Source organism: Camelina sativa, chromosome 2, assembly GCF_030686135.1.
Source record: "Camelina sativa cultivar CO46 ecotype springtype chromosome 2, ASM3068613v1".
Taxonomy (NCBI): domain Eukaryota; kingdom Viridiplantae; phylum Streptophyta; class Magnoliopsida; order Brassicales; family Brassicaceae; genus Camelina; species Camelina sativa.
This window is the reverse complement of record NC_141881.1, coordinates 29,129,634-29,151,959: the sequence shown is the minus strand read 5'-3', so window position 1 is coordinate 29,151,959 and position 22,326 is coordinate 29,129,634. Positions and strand designations below refer to the sequence as shown.

Sequence of the window (22,326 nt, the reverse complement as noted above, 5' to 3'; positions counted from 1 at the left end):
TCAGTTATATTTCGGTGCAATGTCGTCGTCTCTGTGAGTAAGACTTGAGGAACATCGAATCTTGAAAGTGTTCAAAACTCTATTCATGTAACCTTTTTCACTTTTTATCTTCTTATGATTTTCCCATTGAATCTCTCGAGATTGATTTTTGTTTTTTTCTTTCTTTCATGCCTTATCGTAGTTAACTAATATTCTGATAAAACTTTTTTTTTTTTTGGGTGTCTGATGTCAAAATCCTCTCTGCTGGCATAAAAGGAGTTCAACTAGTCGACGACGACTCTTCCTTCTCTGCTTGCTTGGTTGGGATTAAACAGAGTAAAGAAAGACTTTGTCAAATAGGAAAAAGAAAAGACTTTTCATATTTGGGCCTCCAAATGGGTCCACTCGGTCCATAACAAGACAAAATGGGGCATAGCCCATCGTATCTTTTATCCAATTGCGCGAAAATTCGATAACTACCGTATTTACTACTATTTTCCATTTTCTTATGTATATTAACAAGAAATTAACAAGACAAATTAAAGGAATTAAAAGCATAAACATAAATATAAATATGTGAACAATTTTTATTTTTTTTCTCGTCTGTAAAAAGATAGACAAAGAGAAACTTCTCTGGTCCTTTTTTAAAAATCTCAGTTGTGTGTGTTTGATTGGAGAAAAACCGGTAAGTTACACAACAAACACACAAGAGCTACTACACAGATAGGCAAAGACACACAAATCACATACCGGTGATTTGGGAATATATACTCATTGAGGCGAAGCTTCAGGTTGGTGGTGTGGATTAGATATAAGCTCAGGTGCTACAGCAAAGTGTAATCCTCCTCTTCGTTGTCCTCCACTGCCCCCACCGCTATGTAACATAAACGCTACTTCTGCAGCAGCCAGAGCAGCCGCTTCCTGATTTACACAATAAAATCATTTACAAACATGATACTAAACATGTGTTTGTGTTTTTTTTCACAAAGATTTTATATACCTGTCTTTGTCTGCGACGTTGTAATATACTGATAGCCCAAGCCATGATGTAACACGGAAGGAGAAAACCGGCGGCACGAAGCATGAAAAGCTGACGAAAACCAAAACAAAAAAAAATGTGTTATCACAAGAAATCTAAAAAAGGTAACAGAACTGCGAATAAGAGAGGAGGGTTTACGTACAAAGAAGAAAGCTGAGGGATCATCTTCTTCATCGTCTGAGTTGTTGTTTGATAGGTTCAGAGCATGACGTAACAGTAAAAGCGCCATCAACTGCCATTTATTAACTACCAGTAAGTTTCTATTTCAAAGTAAGAAATTAATGAATAAGTGATAAATGTGGTGGACTTACTATAAGAGCAGCAGAGCGACAAAACGCAGCTCCGCTTGAGTTAGAATCAGCGTATTCATCATAGTCCGCGTCAAAGAAATGGCGTTCTGCAGCTGCCATTGCGAAAATGCGCGGGTCGTTCAAATCTAATGGAACACCATTAGCCCAATCTTCACTGCATAACACAGACACAAGAAAAAAAACAGTAGCATGAGTAATGTGCTTTATTGAATATGATGAGATATAGCTATGTCTTTTAGCGTAATAGTGAATCTATAGTCCAGCTACATAGATTCAGAAAAAAAACTTTACCCGATATCAATAACGGTATCATCAGCAGGAGAAGGCGGTGGAGCAGTGTATCCAGGTTGATAAGACTGTTTCCAACGAGAAGAAGAAAAACATTATAAACTTGGATTCAGGCAAACATGTAACCAAAAGATTATACAAAATGATGTTAGTGGTTTTGATTTTACCTTATGACATATTTCACAGGTTATGTCACCTTTCTCATTACACCAACGTTGAACACACTTCCGATGTGCATACTATACAAACACAAGAAAAAACAAATTCATGAGAACTTAATTTAAAAAAGGAACAATACAAAATAACACAAGAGAGATATGAGATTCACCTTCAAACTGCCACTACAAGAACAAGGTGACTCAAGGTTCTTAACGGAATCTTCCTCTTGGCAAATACGACATTCAACAGATTGGATAAGTGGTTCCTCTTCCTCGTCCACATCGTGCTGTTCCGTTGCTTCTTCTTCTTCCTTGGTCTTAAGATCCATAGATTTCGTACTAGTAGACAGGCTTGTGCTGCCTTGAGTTCTAGAACTCTCTCCAGAAGATTCAATTGTTCCATTGGAGGATCCTCTCTCTGAATTTAACGTTTCAGGTGTTACGAGACGGTCGGTACATGAACTCAGATGATCAGCCATCTCTTCTCTCACACTTCTTCTTAGCCTCGATACCGAATTAAAAAACGTTGACCTGTTATGAAAAATAAAACCAAGAAAAGCTCCAACATTCAAACGAAAATTCTAATAATCATCACAAATGTTTCATTTTTCAAGAAAAAAAACTCCATTGCTCTGAAACCAAACATCACAAAATCAGCTTAGAGAAACAAACTCAATGGAAAAGATAAGGATCTGAGTTATACAAAGTCTTGCTCTCAAATTTGCTCCAAACTTGAGAAACCAATCTAAACCATGAAAACGATAAAAGAGATACCATTCGATTCGATCACAATTATTAGGAATCGAAACCCTAAAATCACAAAAAATCGAAATTCCCCCAATCCCAGAATCAAACAACCATATAACCCTAAGAAAGAAAAGATACGAAGATAGAAGAATATGATTTACCTATAGAAAGAAATTAATATTCAGAATCGCAGGAAATATGAGGGAAAGAAGCACTCTTTCGATTTCTTGAAGGGGGGAAGAGCTCTCTCTCAATCAGACAAATGTGTTTTTCTTGTTTGGTGTTCGGTCTGAAATTTTTTTTAAGATAAAGTAATTAAAAATCTTGAAGCGCGTGTATATACTACAAGAATACATAGTACACAAGACAAAATACACAAACCGGAGCTATGGAGGTTGACGGTTTGACACGGTAACGTGATTATCAGATTTTCTCGATTTTCTTTTATGTTTTTTTTTTAAAAAACTTTGTATCTGTCTTCTTAATTAGATTTTTAGATAATACAACCATTATCTTTTACCTAAATACAATAAAAGAGTTTTATTATTTTTAGAAATTCAAAGATTGAGGTGTTTGACTGTTGATAATATGGCAAGATTGACTAGAGATAGATGCACTGTTGTATGATTTATTTTTACTTCGAGAAGTTATTAGTCTTTCTTTTTCTCTTTTCCCACAAAGCAATAATATAAATTTCGAATGTTGTCAGATTGTGAAAAATTTAGAAGTTTCATTAATTTCAAGAGATGTAGTTTGACTTTGACATATTCCTCTTTGGCAAAAATTGCGATTGAACCAAAAAAAAAAAGTGAGGACGTCCTAAGTCTCCCAAGGTATCCCCATCCGACAAGCTGAACTCTCCAAAACGTTCTCTTTATAATAAAGTCTTTTTCGATTCCAAAATTATTCTTGTCGTATTTTAAAGTCTAGAACATTTTTAAATAGCATCAAATAAGTGTATTTTAATTCATTTATGATGGTAGTGGTTGAACGATTTATTTAGTAGTATGATATCAAGTTTTTCTTTGACAAAAAGAAAAATGATAATCAAGTTTTGTGTTTTTATTTTATGATATCAAGTCACTGATTTATAATCTAACGATTTATTTAGTAGTATGATATCAAGTTTTTCTTTGACAAAAAGAAAAATGATAATCAAGTTTTGTGTTTTTATTTTATGATATCAAGTCACTGATTTATAATCTAAACTAGCAATTGATCCGCGCTACGCGCGGAAGTTTCATGAGGTTCTTTTTATTTTCGTTGTTTTGTTAGTTTGATATTTTGTATGTTTTTTTCTCATTTTTCTGTGTGGTTATGGTGTTCTTATATTGTTCTTTGTTTTTTACTGGTTTTTTTTGGGTCTCTTTTTTTCAAGTTTGTATTTTGTTTTCTATTTTAGAAATCTAGAATTTACTAAAATCATGATGATCTTTTTTTGGATTCATAAAATATAGAATTTGAAGTTAAGTTTTGTATAGTTATTGTTTGTTTTATTGGTTTAGTCTTTCGTTTTGGTTTATTAATTTAATTTCTCATTTTCTCGTTCCATATTTTTTACTTTTCTTAGATGTTGTTGTAGGTAATGTTTTTTGTTTTTTAAAAGAAAATAATTAACCTGTGGTAATTGTTTTTTTCAAAATGCTTTTGTTTTTGGAGTAATGTGTTTGTGGTTTTTGATGTCAAATGTTTTACCAGTTCTGTAATTTTAATTTGGTTCTTTTTCTGTTAGACATTGGGCCTTAATTTCTTTAATAATTAGAATTCTGTTGGGACGTTAGGTTGTTACTGGTTTGTCCTTGATGTGGGAATGGCTTTCTTCCCTTTCAAAACATGAGGTCGTGTGAACGGATAGCGGAGCAGAGAAGTAATTTTCCCGATCTACAGTATTATTAGAGTTTTGAAAGTATTTCCTTCATCATGCTAATCCTTCTTCATTCAGCCCTTTCAGTGATGAATAATTTACCTCTCTGCGCTTTGCATCTGTACGGGTTAATTGGCTCTTCTCTGCTGGTTTTGTTCCAGTTAAGTGTTTGTTGGTCTTCAAATCTGGCGTTTATTGATTTTTTTTTTTCGGTTTCATTTCAGAATTAATTTGTGAATTGTAATGCCGATTTTTGTTTTAATTTTGTTTCGTTTGGTCTCCAGAGTCTGTGTTTCGATCGGATGTGAATTGTGTGTTGTTAAATTAATGAATAGAATTTCTAACTTATTTATTTGTGTTTTGTTGTTTACGTTATTAAATTTTATTTTCTTATGTTTGTTTTGTTTGTTTGGCAAGTGATTCCTGCGAGAGGTGGGCAGGATAGAAAGATTCAGTGAAGTATTTCTCACTTAGCCATGGTTGGTTTTGTTTTCCATCTGCAACATGTGATTATTTAAACATATGAAGATCACGGATGTGAAACTTGACACAAGCTTTAACATGTTTTTTTTTATTTACAAGCTTTAACATATTAAGATGAGCATATTAGAGTTTACCTCTCTTGAATTTTGTTCTGTCTTTTACTTTTCTGCATTTTGTTTTCTGTTTCTTGCTTCTTCACCACTCACTCTTTCTTTCAGGTCAGGTTTTATATTTTTCAGGAATCCTTACTTTGTGAAATGTTTGGCAATGCCAAAGACTGCAGCTGGAGGGTTATCTTACACAATAACATACACGTTTCAGTGTTACGAATGCGTCGATGGTTGTAATAAGAGCATGAGCGTAATAATAAAGTGGATCTTAGTTATAGAATTTGGAAAATGCACATGTGGGTTCGTTCATCAATGTATACATGTTCAATCTTCTGTATACCATGATATGGTTGACCAAATATGGAATATTTGATCATCAAACTTGGTCAAATAACGGTTTAGAAATCTTCTCCTCTTTTCAGGAAGATCGAACTTGTTTTGTAATTAACATGTCTTTAAATACATTGTAATCTTGATTGTAAAGACTTAGAGAAATACAAAGACTTTCAATGGTTCTGTAGAGTTGAGACCTTTAGCCTGTTTGATAGTCCAATTTTGGGTACGTGTAGACAAAGATTTTAGGAATATGAAAATTAAATGGATTAAAAAGAGAGCCGGTTATTACATTTCTACAAAGTCCCTTGTTGTCACAAACTCTCCATCAAAATTTAGTCCCTGATGTAACATTAAGTTAAAGTTCACCGGGAGAGAAATGATTGGTAAGTGTGTTGCAAGGTTGACAGATCATAATATTTGAGAAGACCATGCACATAGTATTGACTACACATAATCAAGAATAGGTAGAATATGACCTCCGATTCTCTGAATATCTTGGGGTTGATATTGGTGGGTAAATTATACAACTCCCTCCATCTTTCTTGCTATAAATAACCTCAAGCGTGGTCGCGTGTTTGTTCGTCAAATGCGCTAACTCGAACTTTCTCACTGCTGCTTCTCATTGCAGCAGTAGTATTGAAACATGTGGTGATGTAATATGGGTAAGTCATGGGGGAGGGAGAGTGTATGTTTAATTAAACAACTCTAAACAAACGTGGTTTGCTAAGAACTCAAACCTTTCAAGATGTATAACGACTAACATCCTCTCCAACGTTTGTGTGACTCCATTATGATACGCATGTGTTGAACAAACTTGGCCCATGTGAAGAGAAGGTTAGTTTTTGAAAGTATAAAAATATCAGAACTGTTCAATATATTAGGTTCCAATAAGAAGACGTACCCGAGAGTTTGGAATTTGTGTTTCCAAGAGAGAGTAATTGTTTATAGAGATATAGAAATCAGTGAGTTTAAAACGTGGGTTGCTTCTTGTGACTTCAAGACCATATATAATGTAGATTTCCCCATGGCCTCCATCGATCAAAGATCTCTCAAAATTTAGAAGGTGGAGAATGTTAATCGACCCCTGCATCATAGTAGTCTGCAATCACATTACTATTAAAATAGGAGGAATAGGTGATTGAGAGTCAAACATGAGGAGCAGGAGAATACCTTTTCGTCAATGAGAGAATGAAGTCAACACCCATGAGTTGGCTGACGCCGGATTTTTAGCATTACGGGCAGGCCAATAAAATGGAGCAATCTACCCACTACATGTTGCTCTAAACAGCGAGGTTTGAGCTATGCAAATGAAATGTAAGGAAATAATCATTAGGCTATAAATTCATGAATAGAATAAAATAACAACACTGTTAATCAACATAATATAGAAAAGTAGAACGAAGACGCCCTGTACATCATATAGAAAATTTGTCTATTTCTTTTTCTAAATTAAACGAAGTCATGAGCGCTTAATAATGGAAGTTTTACTCTTAAGAGATGAACACAATATAGGAGACGGGCAATATTAAAAGAGTTAAATCCTCGGCTCACCTGGAAGATCTGTATTGGTATTGGCAAGAGAAACCAACTGCTGATAAGTAATGAACCTGTAAAACTCTTCCGGAAAAATACCGAAAGACTCGTGGACCTGATGAAAAGCAGTGGTTGCTATGAAATGTATGGAGAAAGGGGAATCAGTTAGTTTAAAACGGGTGTTGCTTTTGGTGACTTCAAAATCTGACAGAATATATATTGCCCCATCAGACAGCGACTTTTCGTGTTTTGAAAGATGAGTGACATTGATGGATCCTTGGATTAAACAACTCTGAAAAGAAGAAAGTCAAATTAGAGAAAGAGATTATAATCGAGTAACTGAAAAATGTAGTTGAGATCGATACAACCTTTTGATCTATTAGCAGGAAATCTACTCCCATTAGTTGGCCTCCTTTTTTGACGTTGCGGGCAGTCCAGTGGCGAAGCAATCTTCCAACGATCTGCTGGTGTAGGCGGCCAGCTTTGAGATTTTCGAATGAAACAACAGTGGAATCCATGTTAGTAAAGAAAAAATTTAGAGAGAAAGAAATTGTGAGAGGCATGAAGTTGGAGGAGAAGGCATTATATAGGACTTGACCTTGCACGCATTGAAGAAAAATTAGTGCGGCTTCAATTGAATGACAGAGCATTGAAAGAACTTGAGTAACAGTTGTAGAGGAAAACTATCCGATGGAGATAGAGAAAGGGTTTGAAGGATAAGCGAGTAAAGAAACAATGAAGAAGATGAGGGACGTGTGAGGTGATAGAAGGGAATCAAGATGGGGGGACGGTTGAGGTCGCACATTAATGGCGGCGGAGTCAAGTTACCAGGAAAAGAGTTTTCTTCGATGAGCAGATTGAACAGGTAATAGAGATGGACTCGAAATGGGCTTAGAAATTCAAATTAAAAAATGAAATAAGAATTGCTTACTGGGTTGTCTCCTAAAATTGGGCTTCAAGAAAATGGCCTAATTTAATTGAGAGAGGTGATGACGTGGCAGCACGAGGAGTGAGGAAACTACACTTTATATATATAGATGCTATAAAACAATACATGTAATTTCTAGACAAAACAAAAATTAATCGGCTTAAAGAATTAGGTATATGAATCTATATATATAAAGTTAGCTTTTCTCACTCCTGATGCTGCCATGTCAGTCATTTCTTCTTTAATTTTGTGGGCCTTACAGATTTTAATAAGTCTTTTAAACAATCATACAAATGACAAATTGATCAACTAAATTTCATCCAAAATCTGTAGGCCCAACACTATTTCATTCAAAGTCTCTAGACCCATCACTATTTTTAAATCCTATGAATTCAATTTTTTATTTTAAAATAAATTTAAAATTTTTATTTAGTGCATATTCATGTTAATTATAATTAATTGAAAGTTTAAATAAAAAATAATTATGTAAAATATGTTAAAATAAGAAAACAATACTAATTTTTTATTAGTGGTAATAATATAGTTAAAATTTTCTATTAAACTGATCATAATTTAAAATTTAAAATATCAAAACAAGGCAACCCAAGCAACACTTTCAAATAATCAAGAAAATACAACTAGAAATCAATTAAAATTATTTGGCAGCACTTCACAAATCCATCACCAAAGACAAAGACGCAAAGAGATGAACACACATTTAATAAACTAAAAAGATTCAGATATATGAATGCCACAATCAGATAACCGTAACACAAAATTATATGAAAAAGACAACCGAGAAAACAAAAAAACAACCAGGACTTTATAAAATTACACCAAGATAAACAAGAAAATTAATTTTCCCCAAAACACAACTCACATCGAATCGAAAAATCACTCACAGAACAAACGGGAAAAAAATTACAACCAAGAACACAAAACAACTCACAACTTAATTAGGAAACCTAAAGAAGCCAACATATTTTCGCATAAACAAATTTACAACCCAATTGACATTCACCTTTAACGAAATCAATAGGGGGATAACTAAATATCCCCAACAGATGCGAAGCGAGCAAGGAATCAACCAAAAATACGCAAACCCAAAAAAAAAAAAAAATCAAGGGAAAACGATTACGACATGAATGACTGAAAAAATGATTACGAGCATCAAAAGCATAAGTTCAATCCTCAAACAGACCTCTAGATCGGAAAATTGCTTTTCTCCTATTCGTTCACGAGGACATCGGATTTTGAAAAAGAATAAATCAATTTCAACTCAATAACATACAAATAATGGCCCAATAAACCCACAAATTATAAGCCTTACAGAGAAATTGGGCCCGAATGAAACAAGCAAAAATAGCCCAGAGAAGAGGAATATAAATTATTTATTTTATTTATTTTTCTTAATAAAATCTACAATCTTTTTCACTCCAAACACTTAAACATTGACAAAAAAAATTACTCCAACAGTTTACAAAATACATATAAAAATATTAAATAACAATCCAACCACAAAATGGAAAATAATAATAAATTAATGATAACTAACAACTACAGCAAAAGAACAACTTCAACTAAACAATGTTAACTTCTAATAATATTTTTTTTTAAAAGCATTATAAACACACAAGATGATCTCAATTTTTCCTTTAAAAACAGCAAACTAAATTATACTTACTGCAAAACATATTTTTATTAAAATACCTAAAAAATCAACATAAGCGACCTAAATTAAATACAAAAACAAACGTAAGATGAATTTACAAAAACCAAAAAAAATATACACAACAAAACTCGAAATACACCTTAATCTAACTACCGCGCGTAGCGCGGATCGATTGCTAGTATTTTTATATTAAACACTTTCCAATAATTATGAACTAATAGTAATCTAATTAATGTAATTATTACTGTGTTTAAGTATAGATCAATGAAAAATAAAATAAAATAAGGTAAAAATCAATCTTGGTACTATTCAGTAAAAATTCGGGATTTGTTGAGTAAGATGGCAAAAATCCAGTGAATCGAACCGGTTCGGTTCAATCAGAAACCGAAAGCATATATATAGATACCGCTTAGCCGATTTTTAGTAGGAGTACTCACCCTTATCCCTTAAAAGCCTTAAACCCTAGAAATCGTAGAAAAGAGAAAGGGGGAGAACAAAAAAAGGCGGAAGCTTTACACAATGGCTGAGCAACAGGAGATCATCGATTCAGTGCCGGCTCAAGTGAACCCAGACACGAAAGTGGATATGGAAGTCGAAGCCGCGGCGGCCCCAAAAGCCGAGACGGTCGATGAGAAACGTGAGAGAGAGGAGACAGGGGAGGACGAGAACGGAGGTGAATCGAAGAAGCAGAAGGTTGGAGATGAAGAAGAGAAGTCAGGTCCGGTCAAACTGGGTCCGAAGGAGTTTGTTACCTCTGTCGCGATGTTCGATTACTTTGTCAAGTTTATGCACTTTTGGCCAACTGATCTCGATGTTAATAAGGTAATCCATATTTTGGTTACTCTTCTTCTCTGTCTTTTGGCTCTTTTAATTGCGAAAGTTTCAATTTTTAACAAAAGTTCATTCATGTGTTTTGAGTCATAACCTTAGAGGTAGATTTGGTCACCATTGTGTTGAAGCGAACAGGAAGCTCTGATTGGGGATATTGATTTTTCTGATGTGTTTATCAATGAATATGTTCACGTTCGTGCTCTGTAGTTGACAACTTTGGGATTGGTTCTGGTTTGTAGCTGTTATTTTTGGCTATGATCACTGCTCAGTTCTTAGCTAGTGTATTGTGTCTCTGGATTGAGTTTGGAGTTAGATATTTCTTTTTGTTTGTCTCAAGTTATTGATTGTGGATATTGGATTATGCAATGTGTTTTAAGAGGATAAATTGAGGTATATGTATCTGCATCATGTTTGATTGTAAAGTTGAGACATCTTAGTGATTAGGTTCTTTGGCAGCTATTGCCACTCAAAAGTTCTTGGCAAATGTTTTGTGTTTCTTCTTTGATTATGTATGATTGTGGATTTGTGTTTGAAACTTACTGAGGGCACAGAGTTGGCGTCAAGCATGTATATAACTGATAAAACATTACATACTCGTGTGTAGTATTACAGTTTTGCAGTTTGTTTTGAGCTTCTAACTCGTTGTACTGAATTTTGTTTTTGACTGTACGTTTTCAGTATGAGTACATGGTGCTGCTAGATCTGATCAAGAAGGGCCATTCTGAGCATGAAAAGAAGATTGGAGGAGGAGTCAAAAGCTTCCAAGTCAGAACCCACCCGATGTGGAAAAGCAGATGCTTCTTTCTGGTTAGGGAAGACGATACTGCAGATGATTTCAGCTTCAGGAAGTGTGTTGATCAAATCCTCCCGTTGCCTGAAAACATGAAGGCTCCTGGAGCTAACGGCAATGGACATGGCGGTGGTGGTCGTGGCGGAGGTGGTGGAAGAAGAGGCGGCCGGGGTGGTGGTAGAGGCGGAAGATTCAGAAGATAATTTTGCTGGATCTTTGATGCCTTGTTTCAAATGAAAATTTTGAAAATTTCAGATTTAGTTAAAAACATGGAAGTTATGATCTTGTCGAATGCTATTGTATTTTGTTCGAGAAAAATTTGTCAGTTATGTGACTTATTATTATTGCTGAAGAAAAAGATGACGAATCTCGTCTCTATCTTCACAACATCAGAAGAAAACACAAGACGCTTCAGTAGATTAAATTCAGAAAGTAAAAAAAAAAACCAAGACGCTTACATTCTGGTGTGTTTTCAAAACGTCTTAGACAACCGAAGAAGAACTCAAACTAATCAGAAACTGAAACCAATCTCATAGTACTAGACTAAAGTTTGATGTGTCTATAATTTATTAGAAACGAAAAAAATCCAAAAACCAAAACTCTAATCAAAGTCCAGATTAAACACCTTCAGTTGATAGCGTAGTTAATGATAAGCATTGGGGGTGGTCTGGATAATCGTCTCTCATTCAACATTTCACAGCTACATCATTGATCCAGACTTGCATATTCTTCTACTCTGTTACTTGGAGAAAGTTATATTTATTTCATTGTCTTACAATCAGTGCATATGATTGATTGGTTTTTGTTACTCACTTCTTTTATAAACTTCAGATCATATACATACTTGGAAGTATATATGTTAATTTAGGTCTGATACTCTGAATTTGACAGTATAAGTATATATGTTAATTTGAGAAAACAAGATAGAATTTTCAATTTGTTTGGCATCTAACAACAGAGACTGTTGACAGAAAAGAAATAAAAAAACAGAGTAACAAGTGAAATAACCAATGTTTACGAGCCCTGCTAAGAGAAAGTCAAAGCCTTAAACTAAAGCTGTCTTAGGAGTTAGGTCTTAAGCCTCTTACAATATAACTTTTGACGATGAAACTACAAACAAATCTTGTATCATTATTAAAATACACATATTGTAAAAAGATGATTACATGGAGTGATACAACTGGTTGGACATAAACTAATTAAATTTTCAACTTTTTATTTTTTTTAATGCAAATCTTGGATGGGAAATAATGGTTTATATTCAAACACATTATGAATTTTAAAGAAATGTTATCTGATATTCGGTATTCGGATGAATATTCTAAAATATCACAAACACATTGTCTTTTGAAGGTACAACACTTATTTTCTTACTTTTTTTTTTTTTTTATGTTAAGGAAGCTTCTTAACTACGGGTCTGACTGCATCTGCATGCAATCAGTTTGTGAAATCTATGATCTGACCAAGAGGTGCAGGTGAGTAACGGACCCACAGGTAGAAGTTGACGTGGAAAAGGCAGAGTCTGGTTAGATCCATGTAAATCAATCCTAAAGACTAAAGAGTTTGGTAAATCATACTATCTGGCAGAGACCTTAAAAGACCTTTTTGGTTATATCCAATGAGAGAGCACCTCATCTCTATTACCTTCTTCACGTACAACTACAACCGTTCACATAATGTTCTATTATTTTTAATCTTCTTTTTTTTTTTTTAAATAGTTCTGACAACAAAATTGAATCGAAAAGGTTTAAATCCTTGTTGCATTTGTATTCCTGTTTAAACACAAAGATTCATAGCTTCCTATAATCTTATTAAATCTTCCGTAAAATCTACCTTCTAACAAAAGAAGGTTCTTTAACAAACAAACAATTAGAAAATAAAATAGACGGTATATTTGATATTTCTCTCCAAACCAAAAAAGTGTGGATCGTTTTCAAATGGGGAATTTTCATCCTCCTACCAACCAATTAAGAAAATGCACGTAACAAGACAGCTCTCGTGTGAGCTGCACCAAAGCCATCCCCTCGATGCTGACATTTACCTACCCAAAAGTTTGTAAACAGTTTACATTAGTTTATTTGTTCCAATTGAAACGAATAAATAGAGTATATCACTGTTTAAGATATGTTATAAAACCAATCTTATACCATATAATAAAGCGTGTTTATAGATCTTGACTAGTTGACTCCATGCTCTTAATTAGGAACACTTCGTTTTTCGTATGTTCCAAGTACTTGTGAGTTTTTTGGTCAATGGAGGTTTAGTGAAAGTCTTAAAACAAATTAAAAAGGTTATTCTTACAAAGATTGGAATAATTTTAACAAAAAGTTTAAAGAAAATAACTAAAAGATTATATGCTATATGGGTTCAATGGGTTTTGTGGAAAAGAAAAGTAAAATATCAGAGGCCACATAAACTTGTGGTTGAGAATGAAACGAAAATGCTGACATGGCATCCACTTCACTTTTTAAAACGTATCAAAATCCCAAATCTCACGATTTCCAAACCAAAAAAATTCCAATCTAAACAAACCCATACCTCACAAAAAAAAAAAAATAGCTTCGAAGAGAAACCTACGAGAAAGTAAAAAAAAAGAAGAAGAACAAATTCAAGGAAAGAAGAAATAATGCTGGAAAGTAAAGATCCAGCGATTAAGCTCTTCGGTATGAAAATCCCTTTTCCGACAGTTTTAGAGGTAGCTGATGAAGACGCAAAGGTACTATATAGCTGATTATTCTTTTGTTACATACAACTTTCGAGTAATTTAGTTTTGGTGTATAATTGGACCTAGAACCTATATGTCTCAGTTAGTATCTGATAACTTAAGTTAAACTGAAAAGTGTTTTTCTAACTTTTTATGTTTTGTCCATAAAAGGCAAAACTCAAAGGTTGTTGTATATTCCATTTTAATCAGAGTTTTTGATGAATTGTTAAAACTTTATAGATTTCTTACACTAAAAAAAAACCTCGGTTCTCTCTGTTCTGAGTGTTTTGGTGAACCAGAGAGGTTGCAGTTTGCTTTGATGACTTTTCATGAAACGAAAAAGCAAATTCGTTTTCTCCTTAAAAGTAATCTTATTTTAGTTAGAAAACATTGCTTTTTCCGTTTATTCAAATCAATAAAGGTGAGAGAATTTTACGTTTTTTTTTGGTAAAGCGTGTTCTTTAAAAGACTTTTTCCTCTACCAAAATTTCTCTAGAACCTTCTTCTTGAGAATCATACTCATAATAATAATATACAATTTTAAATTCAATACTTTCTCAAATCCTTATACTAAAATATGTTTAACAAGATTATTCCATCTTATTTCTTGCATCAGAACCAAAACGAGGCATTAACAGATCAATCGGAGAAAGACAAAACCCTAAAAAAACCGACCAAGATTCTTCCATGTCCGAGATGCAATAGCATGGAGACAAAGTTCTGTTATTACAACAACTACAACGTAAACCAACCCCGCCATTTCTGTAAAGCTTGTCAGAGATATTGGACCTCTGGTGGGACCATGAGAAGTGTTCCCATCGGCGCCGGACGACGTAAGAGCAAGAATAACTCAACGTCATCACCTTCACATTACCACCACGTGACCATCTCGGAAACAAATGGTCCAGTCCTTAGTTTCAGCCTCGGAGACGATCAAAAGGTCTCGAATCATATGTTCGGGAGTCCAAAGCTAATGTCTAGGATACAGAACAGTGACGAGTCCTCTAATAACAGTACTTCGAACGGTCTGGATAATTGCTTTCCGGGAGCTTCGTGGCCTTACGCGTGGAACCCCGGTTTTTACCCGGTTTACCCTTATTGGAACATTCCAACATTGTCATCTCCGGTTAATTCTAGTCCTAACTCTACACTTGGTAAGCATTTGAGAGACGAAGACGAGACGATGAAGCCAAAGCAGAAGAATGGATCTGTGTTGGTTCCTAAGACTTTGAGAATTGATGATCCTAATGAAGCCGCAAAGAGTTCTATATGGACAACACTTGGAATCAAGAACGACGTTCTGTTCAAAGGGTTTGACTCGAAGAAAGAGGTTAAGAATATTAGCAAAGAAGAAACAGAGACTTCTCTTGTTCTTTGTGCAAACCCAGCTGCGTTATCAAGATCACTCAATTTCCATGAACAGATGTGATTGTATATGTATACATACGATATATATACATATACGTATATGTCATGTATGAGTAGATGTGGTTAGATCTGTCTTTTTCCTTCTTTCCTCGTGGCTTACACGAGGCTTTATAGCTTTTGTACCATACACTTTTTTAGCCTTTTAAGTTTGATTTTTGTTATAAGATTACATAACGATGAAGAAAAAAGTTCGTTTTGACCTTTATTTGCATTCAAATTATTAGTATGGTCTATCAGAGCTAACAGTAAACATATAAAGGAACTGTTGTAAGTAAGATATGAGATAGACAAACTTGTTTACTTTACATATGAGTGGATAAGTAAAGTAAGATAAGATAATAATGCAGAAAGTATCCTTTTTCTTGAATTTGACCTCTTGTATCGTGTGCGCTGGCGCGGGTGGGCACGATAAAACAGCACAAAACATACTGTTGAATATGGGAAATGGAAACAAAGCAATAAATTAGAATTGTATATATAATCAATTCACGCCAGGGTTTTTTAAATTGTCGTTAACGTGTAATTCTTTTGGTAAAGTTCAAAAATATTTTGAATAAGAAGTTCCCGAGATTGATTAAAGAAATTTAGCTTTTGGATAATTTGTTGACCAACCATATCAAACTAATGTACTTTATCAAATACTCTTCTCTAATCGACACATGATATATATAGAAAAAAGAAACATGATAGAAGATTTTATAGATTAGAACAAGGAATAATAAACACCAAAAAAAAAAAAAAAGGACCGTCCCTTCCTACGTCGAGACGGTCAGAATTTAATCATTTGGGTCCTTGGTTTTATATCCTTTTTGAATACTTCTTACGCTGAAAAAGATGTATCACATTTGTGTTCCCAAATTTTATTTAATCTACTGAACGTTGGTCTGTGTGTCTGATAGCAACTTAGATATTTTTCGACAGCTCAACTAATATTAGCCACAAATGTGATTATCTAAAACCATTTTTTAATTCCTTTTATACTCACATTCTTAATAATGTGGGACAGACTATTTTCTTTATTAACGGGTCGCTGAAAGTAAAAGCACGACACGTTGCTGTTTTGCCTTTATACTATTGTGATATAGACAGTATTATCTTTCCGACCCAAAAATATTAAAATTTCATAAGTCTGGAGCTTCTTAGTAGATGACCATCATGCATTCTTTCTCTTTAAAAAAAATAATAATTCAATACTTATTTTGTTTTGTTTTCCAAGAGTGTGTGTATAGTATACACAGATGACAGAACAAGAATGTTTTACATTCCAAGATACTAGGTTCGTGATCTAAAAGTTGATGGATGGAAGATATAAAACATTCCTTAACTCATACGTCAAATGACTTCTAAATAGTTATATCTATATCTTTTTTTTTTCCGTCAATCTGATTTCATTGATCTATAACAAAAGAAAAATTACAAAAGCTGGCAAGAATATTAATCTTTCCAGAGAATTAAGCCGGCGAGTACAAACACACGCTCGGAGACTAAACCCAAAAGAGATGAAACAAGAGGAAACAACCCAGACATGCAAAGTACACTACATCCAATCGATTACTTCCCGGATCAAGATCTAGAACTAAAAAAAAAGACAAATAAAACCTAAACCTTTGATAAATTAAAACAGATCTAAGACAAGAAAACCACACAAACGGATAAGAGTACAAGATTCTCCTTTACCACAAATTAAAACCGAATGGAGATGCCGTGCGATCCTCTTTATGATGCTCCGATAAGAAGCCTCAGAGACGGTGAGACAAATCCAGAACCTAGAGAAATAGAAGGAAGGAGATCTAGATCTACAAAGGTGAGATTCTTCATCTGAGGCAGAATAGATTCTTCATCATCAAGAGTGGCACCATCCTACAAAGGTTATATCTATATCTATATATAATTTATAATATATATTCATTTTGAAAAATAGTCTTACTTATTATAGTCTATAACTTATACTCATTTTCAGATTTGTATTGTAGACTAGTACTAGTATCCAACTATCTACTGCTGCAGTAATAGTGCTTAATGGTAATGCGAAAGTGAGTTTAGCTTCTATGCGCTTTTTATTCGTCCGCTCGTAAAAGAAGGATGGTGCCACTCTTTTGCTCTCTTTTTGACTTTTTGAAAAAAAAATTTCTCAATATCTTTTTCATGTCTTCTTTCCTGCCTTATCTTTCCGAACCAAAAGAAAAACACATATTGCGGTTATATAAGTAACTGCTAAATCTATCATCAGTCATTAGTCTATTCCCTAAATTAAATTCATATGTATTGTCATAGTTGTGAATTATTATTTTATGCAGAATGGCTAGCTAATATATATAATACAATACTTAGTGATCACTAACCAAGTAATCATTTACATAAGATAATATAGTTTTTTTTTTGCTTAACGTGTTATATTTGAATATAAAAAAAACTAAAGTGTATCAATTGCTTTTAAGAAGGAATTGCTTAATTTATGGCATAAGACAAAAAAGTTGTCTCTTTTTCTCGTTTTTTACACGGAGGACTAGTGCCTCGTCCGGTCGTCGAAGTGGATGGGTTACAAACATGTGTCATACTCTTAGAAGAAGCCATTCGTGTGGAAGTCGACTCACCCAAAGTTTTCCTTTTTATTCACTTTCTATGTGAGACTTTTCCTTTTGCAACGATGTCTACTTTTCTTCCATTTTTATTTCACTTTTTATTTTTGTTTAAATAAAAACTGAATGTGGCAAGCTTCTTTTCTCTTTATGATGAGGTCTCTGTTGAATCCAAGTTTCAAGTTTCTTCGTTTTTGCATCAAGATAATAAAATTATATATAATAAAGTTTTTTTTTGACACAAATCCAAATGGCAAAGTGGTCTAACTTGCCTTGGCTACAAAGCTGTTTAATTCAAATTGACTGTAGAAGGCTCTAGATTAAATTATAGTTTGAAATCCGATGACTGATGAGTTTAAATTGATCGACGGTAAATACTGTTCATATCTGCATTTTTATTCTGACTTTACTAAGGCCCATAGATTAAGGCCCAATTTCAAGTGAATTCTCCCTCAAGAACCGGATAATCGATCGGGTCGGGTCGTCGCAATTCAAGAAGATAATAATTCATAAATTACCGGATGATCAGATCTTGGTTTAACAAACTGTACCAACTACCCAACTTATTTGGCCGTTTTCCTTCTAACAAACTGTACCAACTACCCAATTTATTTGGTTGGAAATTATAATAAGACCAAAAATATTATAATTAAACCAAGTTGAGCCGGAACCGGTTTAGCTGATTAAAAAGTTGTTTGTTACGTTAGAATACGGTCTTGACGGCGACAATGATTTTGATCCTCTAGCTCTAGCAGAGGACTCTGAGAACTTGATTTAGTTTGTTGAAAAGGATTGAATCAAAATCAACAAAGAGGACGTTCTTTCATGTTGTAATGACTTGATATATATATATATATACCACAAATAAGAAAAGATCATATGCAAAGAGACTGTGAAGATGAAATTACATTTTGGAGTGAATGATGTGTGTGAAACCCTAGTCAGTTAAATCTCACCATCCCAAAGTTGTTGGATGGATTTGTAAGGGCTTGTGGTTTGGTTAACAAGGAACTCTCCTCTCATGAGCTTCCATTCCTCCAAATGGTCAATGAGTGACAAGTCTTGATCATCCAATTTAATCTCTAAGGCTCTCTTGTTCTCTCTCATTCTTGCTACATTAAAACTCTTCACTATTACGCTTGCACCTTTTGACATTCCCCATCTTAGAGCCACCTTCATTTATAGATATGTACATAAATTATTAGTTATAAAGTCAACCAAGTCTCCTAAACACACAAAAGAGGAATGGACTCAGTTCTGGAGTTACCTGAGCAGGAGTGGCATTATGCTTGAGAGCAATGGATTTGATGATAGGGTGTTCAATCACAGCTGTTGATCCCCAAATATTCCCTGGCCCACCAATTGGGGAATATCCACTTACATGGATATTGTTCTCTTCACACACTTTTCTTAGCTTTCTTTGTCTCCACAAAGGATGCATCTCCACCTATACAATTTATATGCAAAATATTTAGTTTCTTGAATCTTCCCAACAAGAAATCTTGAGAGTAATGTTGATATCAAACCTGGTTAACCGAAGGAGGGACAGAAGCGAAATCAAGGAGATCAAAGATCTTCTTAGAAGAGAAGTTGCTAACACCAATAGATTTGCACAAACCTATCTCCAAGCATCTCTCCATGCTTTGCCAAGTTTCTTCAATCCCCAAATCTTTCTCAAACTCATATTCCTTTGGTATAGGCTCACTCACTCCTGGCTTTAGCTTTATTGGCCAATGCACCAAGTAATTGTCTAGATACTCTAGACCCATTGTCCTATAAGTCATAAAAAAAAAAAAAAAATGATCATGAGATCGAGAGTTCAATCTCCATACAGTAGTCAGTAGGTGAGTGTTTGTAAAGAGAATCTTACTTGAGAGTTTGTATGAGGGCAGAGATAGGGTCATGGTGATCACTAGACCATAACTTGGAAGTGACAAAGATATCGTCTCTTTGGACAGTTCCATAGGAGATAGCTTGTCCCAATGCAGTGCCTAGAGCTTCTTCTGATCCATATATCTTTGCTGTGTCAAAATGTCTATACCCTATCTGCTCTCATTCCAATGAAAAATCTTATGAGAATGGTGTAGAAATGATAAAACATTATATTATAAGATCATTTGATTATGTTTTTATTTTTTGTGTATAAAAATATAATGAAATTATATACATGAAAATGAACCTTGATAGCTTGATGAACGGCTGAGATGGTGCTCTCTCGATCTTTTTGAGGACAATAAGTTCCCATTCCAAGCAATGGAATCGTCTTCCCACACCTGAGACGTGCCATGTCACTCCTCATAATTTCTCTCTTTTATTCTCTCTCTCCAATATTAGTGATGAGTTTCTTTCTACTCTCTGTTGCGTCTGTGATATATGTTTATATAGGCCATTAAAAGGTCAACGAGCTTGACTTTTTTCGTTTCTTTATAAAACAATTTCGTTGTGACATCAAATATCATGGAGTATGTAGAAATATATGACCTATTTATGGAATATTATGATACTTAATGTTTTTAGAAATTTTTTTGAAATATAATAAGGTTAGGAATGTGGAGGTATCGAAGCACGAGAGTTTCCCATGTTTTCTGGGATTTTCTTAGCCTACCCAAATCCTCATCTCTCTAACCTCAAGATGAATATATATCTTCTCTCAATAAATTTCCTCATTAGTGTTTTGAGTGTTTCCAAAATATGGTTGCTCTTGCATTTTTATTTTGCAACTTGATCATATTCCACTTGAATTGTTCACGCTAGTTACTTGTTTTGTCAACTGTTAAAGAATCTCAACTCATTTAACGTTTAATTGAAGTAATGGTCTAGCATTATTTTCCATAATAAATGACGACCACTAATAAGTATATTATCGTGTCACAAAATAGTACCATGCATGTTTTCTTCTGTTCTATTTAACGGTAAATATCGGACTGGATGGATCATTGGATCTCAACACTAATCTCCAACATGTGAGAAATCAAACTTTTTTTTTACAATTTAAAGCGTTCATAAGATTTATTAATAATGATTGAATTGGTAGTAAAAAAAACTCGACACTATCAAATATATGCATATGCATAACGAACCATTACTTTCTTTCTTTTTCTATGCAAATGTTTTTTTGTTTAATATTATCTCCACAAAATGATTATATTGTTATTCATGATAAATTAACAATCAAAGATAAAACATGATACACTAACACGTACTACAAATATTAAGAATCAGCAAGAATATAGTATGAATGAATAATATATTATTAGCATCACATCCACATTCGAAGAGGCGTTTCTTTGGGAATAAAATATTCCAAGTATCAGTTTTAATAATTGTGTTATAACTAATAAGATGTTTGAAAGGGGCGGTTTGACATACGATTACTTGTCAAGGATTTGATTTGAATAAAAATTTCAAAGAGAGTGGAAGTCAAATCGAATGCGATTGCATGCAATCGACCGTTGGCTTACTAACCAAATTACATACTATGAATTAAGCGTTGACAATTAAAATTAGTTTTCTAATCTCTTGAAAGGATAAAACTTCAAAATTAAAATAATAAAATTTAATGTAATGTTGGTTCATGTAGTATTTTACAACATAAGACAGTCATGTTCCTGCCTTTCTAGTGCACCGCCAAAAGATTTCACAAATCTTTTTTCCATGTGATTTATTATTTTCTTAGTCATTTGGGAATTTGCAGTCTTATTAGTATTGTAAACTAGAATTAATTGTCAACTACCGCTTACTCCTCCTTTAATTTTAATAAATTTTTCATCTATATTTTGACCTCTCACATTATATAAATTCCATAACGAAAACGAGTCCCTATTTTCTAATTTCTATAAACGTTTCTCTCCCTGTTTTCGTGACTCATGCTAGAAGTTGAATAATATTCTTTTAAAATAAAATGAAGCTAATTAGATCAAATGTATCTTTCTGTTGGTCGTTATTAAAGTTGTGGCGGTTGAAACATATAAATCAACATGACAAAATGCATTGTGATAGTTTGAATTCCGAATCTTTTACATAAACAGAACTATTGTTTTTATTTTATAGTTATCTCTAATACTAAACTAATATATGTTGAAAACGAATTGTACATTAAGTTATTGTTCTATATTAAAAAAAATTATGCTTGGTATCACTGCATATTGTTGACTTTCTTTAGCCTAATCTTGCATTAGTAGCGCATGCAAGCACTCAATTAGTAGACCATTGACAAAATCCGTAAACAAAAGTTCTTAGAACTGAAGTTTCTTAAATTTGCGTCTTGGTTTGAGCATTTGGAATCCACAATCTATATGAACCACGGCAATCATCATTTTGAACGTTATGGTATTTTTTAGTAATGGTTTTGAATTAAAGAAAGAAAAAAGTCTTAAAATAAAAGGAAAACAAAAGTATTTTTTACAACCCGGAAATATCGATAGATACAAATCCTACAAACAAAACTTAACCAGCTTTACTGGCCATTGGGCCATCACTCTATCAGTCTATCCGAGATGCGTAAACCATTACCTTGGTGCAGAGCCGGTCCAATATAATTTAATGC

The 22,326-nt window shown here is 33.7% G+C and overlaps 4 protein-coding genes across 4 annotated transcripts; 2 read left to right on the top strand and 2 right to left on the bottom strand.

The window, feature by feature from the left end:
* Positions 1-544: 544 nt before the first annotated feature.
* On the bottom strand, positions 545-3,115 carry LOC104740106 (uncharacterized). Its single transcript, XM_010460637.3, has 9 exons — positions 2,904-3,115; positions 2,684-2,811; positions 1,946-2,306; positions 1,785-1,856; positions 1,621-1,685; positions 1,330-1,483; positions 1,161-1,250; positions 980-1,069; positions 545-900 (listed from the first exon to the last, which is right to left on the bottom strand). The coding sequence occupies exons 3-9, from the start codon at positions 2,252-2,254 to the stop codon at positions 751-753; spliced, it is 930 nt and encodes a 309-aa protein (XP_010458939.1). The 5' UTR covers positions 2,255-2,306; positions 2,684-2,811; positions 2,904-3,115; the 3' UTR covers positions 545-750.
* Positions 3,116-9,802: 6,687 nt separating this feature from the next.
* On the top strand, positions 9,803-11,427 carry LOC104740096 (protein EMBRYO DEFECTIVE 514). Its single transcript, XM_010460627.3, has 2 exons — positions 9,803-10,270; positions 10,958-11,427. The coding sequence occupies exons 1-2, from the start codon at positions 9,968-9,970 to the stop codon at positions 11,270-11,272; spliced, it is 618 nt and encodes a 205-aa protein (XP_010458929.1). The 5' UTR covers positions 9,803-9,967; the 3' UTR covers positions 11,273-11,427.
* Positions 11,428-13,452: 2,025 nt separating this feature from the next.
* Positions 13,453-15,402, top strand: LOC104740088 (cyclic dof factor 1). The gene is made up of 2 exons (XM_010460615.3): positions 13,453-13,785; positions 14,390-15,402. Exons 1-2 carry the CDS (start codon positions 13,696-13,698, stop codon positions 15,200-15,202), a joined length of 903 nt encoding a protein of 300 aa, XP_010458917.1. The 5' UTR covers positions 13,453-13,695; the 3' UTR covers positions 15,203-15,402.
* Positions 15,403-18,577: 3,175 nt separating this feature from the next.
* On the bottom strand, positions 18,578-20,136 carry LOC104740080 (NADPH-dependent aldo-keto reductase, chloroplastic-like). Its single transcript, XM_010460602.3, has 5 exons — positions 19,960-20,136; positions 19,651-19,826; positions 19,307-19,553; positions 19,048-19,227; positions 18,578-18,953 (listed from the first exon to the last, which is right to left on the bottom strand). Exons 1-5 carry the CDS (start codon positions 20,077-20,079, stop codon positions 18,726-18,728), a joined length of 951 nt encoding a protein of 316 aa, XP_010458904.1. The 5' UTR covers positions 20,080-20,136; the 3' UTR covers positions 18,578-18,725.
* Positions 20,137-22,326: the final 2,190 nt, after the last annotated feature.

What these genes read in the sequence shown, in the direction of transcription:
- LOC104740106 (XM_010460637.3), bottom strand. Translation starts at nt 2,254, where the DNA reads ATGGCTGATCATCTGAGTTCATGTACCGACCGTCTCGTAACACCTGAA. An exon ending in GTCGCTCTGCTGCTCTTATA is followed by an intron (nt 1,251 to 1,329) that starts GTAAGTCCACCA and finishes AATAAATGGCAG; the next exon opens with TTGATGGCGCTTTTACTGTT. An exon ending in AACGTCGCAGACAAAGACAG is followed by an intron (nt 901 to 979) that starts GTATATAAAATC and finishes TGTGTAAATCAG; the next exon opens with GAAGCGGCTGCTCTGGCTGC.
- LOC104740096 (XM_010460627.3), top strand. Translation starts at nt 9,968, where the DNA reads ATGGCTGAGCAACAGGAGATCATCGATTCAGTGCCGGCTCAAGTGAAC. An exon ending in CTGATCTCGATGTTAATAAG is followed by an intron (nt 10,271 to 10,957) that starts GTAATCCATATT and finishes GTACGTTTTCAG; the next exon opens with TATGAGTACATGGTGCTGCT.
- LOC104740088 (XM_010460615.3), top strand. Translation starts at nt 13,696, where the DNA reads ATGCTGGAAAGTAAAGATCCAGCGATTAAGCTCTTCGGTATGAAAATC. An exon ending in TAGCTGATGAAGACGCAAAG is followed by an intron (nt 13,786 to 14,389) that starts GTACTATATAGC and finishes TTCTTGCATCAG; the next exon opens with AACCAAAACGAGGCATTAAC.
- LOC104740080 (XM_010460602.3), bottom strand. Translation starts at nt 20,079, where the DNA reads ATGAGGAGTGACATGGCACGTCTCAGGTGTGGGAAGACGATTCCATTG. An exon ending in CCGTTCATCAAGCTATCAAG is followed by an intron (nt 19,827 to 19,959) that starts GTTCATTTTCAT and finishes GAATGAGAGCAG; the next exon opens with ATAGGGTATAGACATTTTGA. An exon ending in TCCCTCCTTCGGTTAACCAG is followed by an intron (nt 19,228 to 19,306) that starts GTTTGATATCAA and finishes TAAATTGTATAG; the next exon opens with GTGGAGATGCATCCTTTGTG.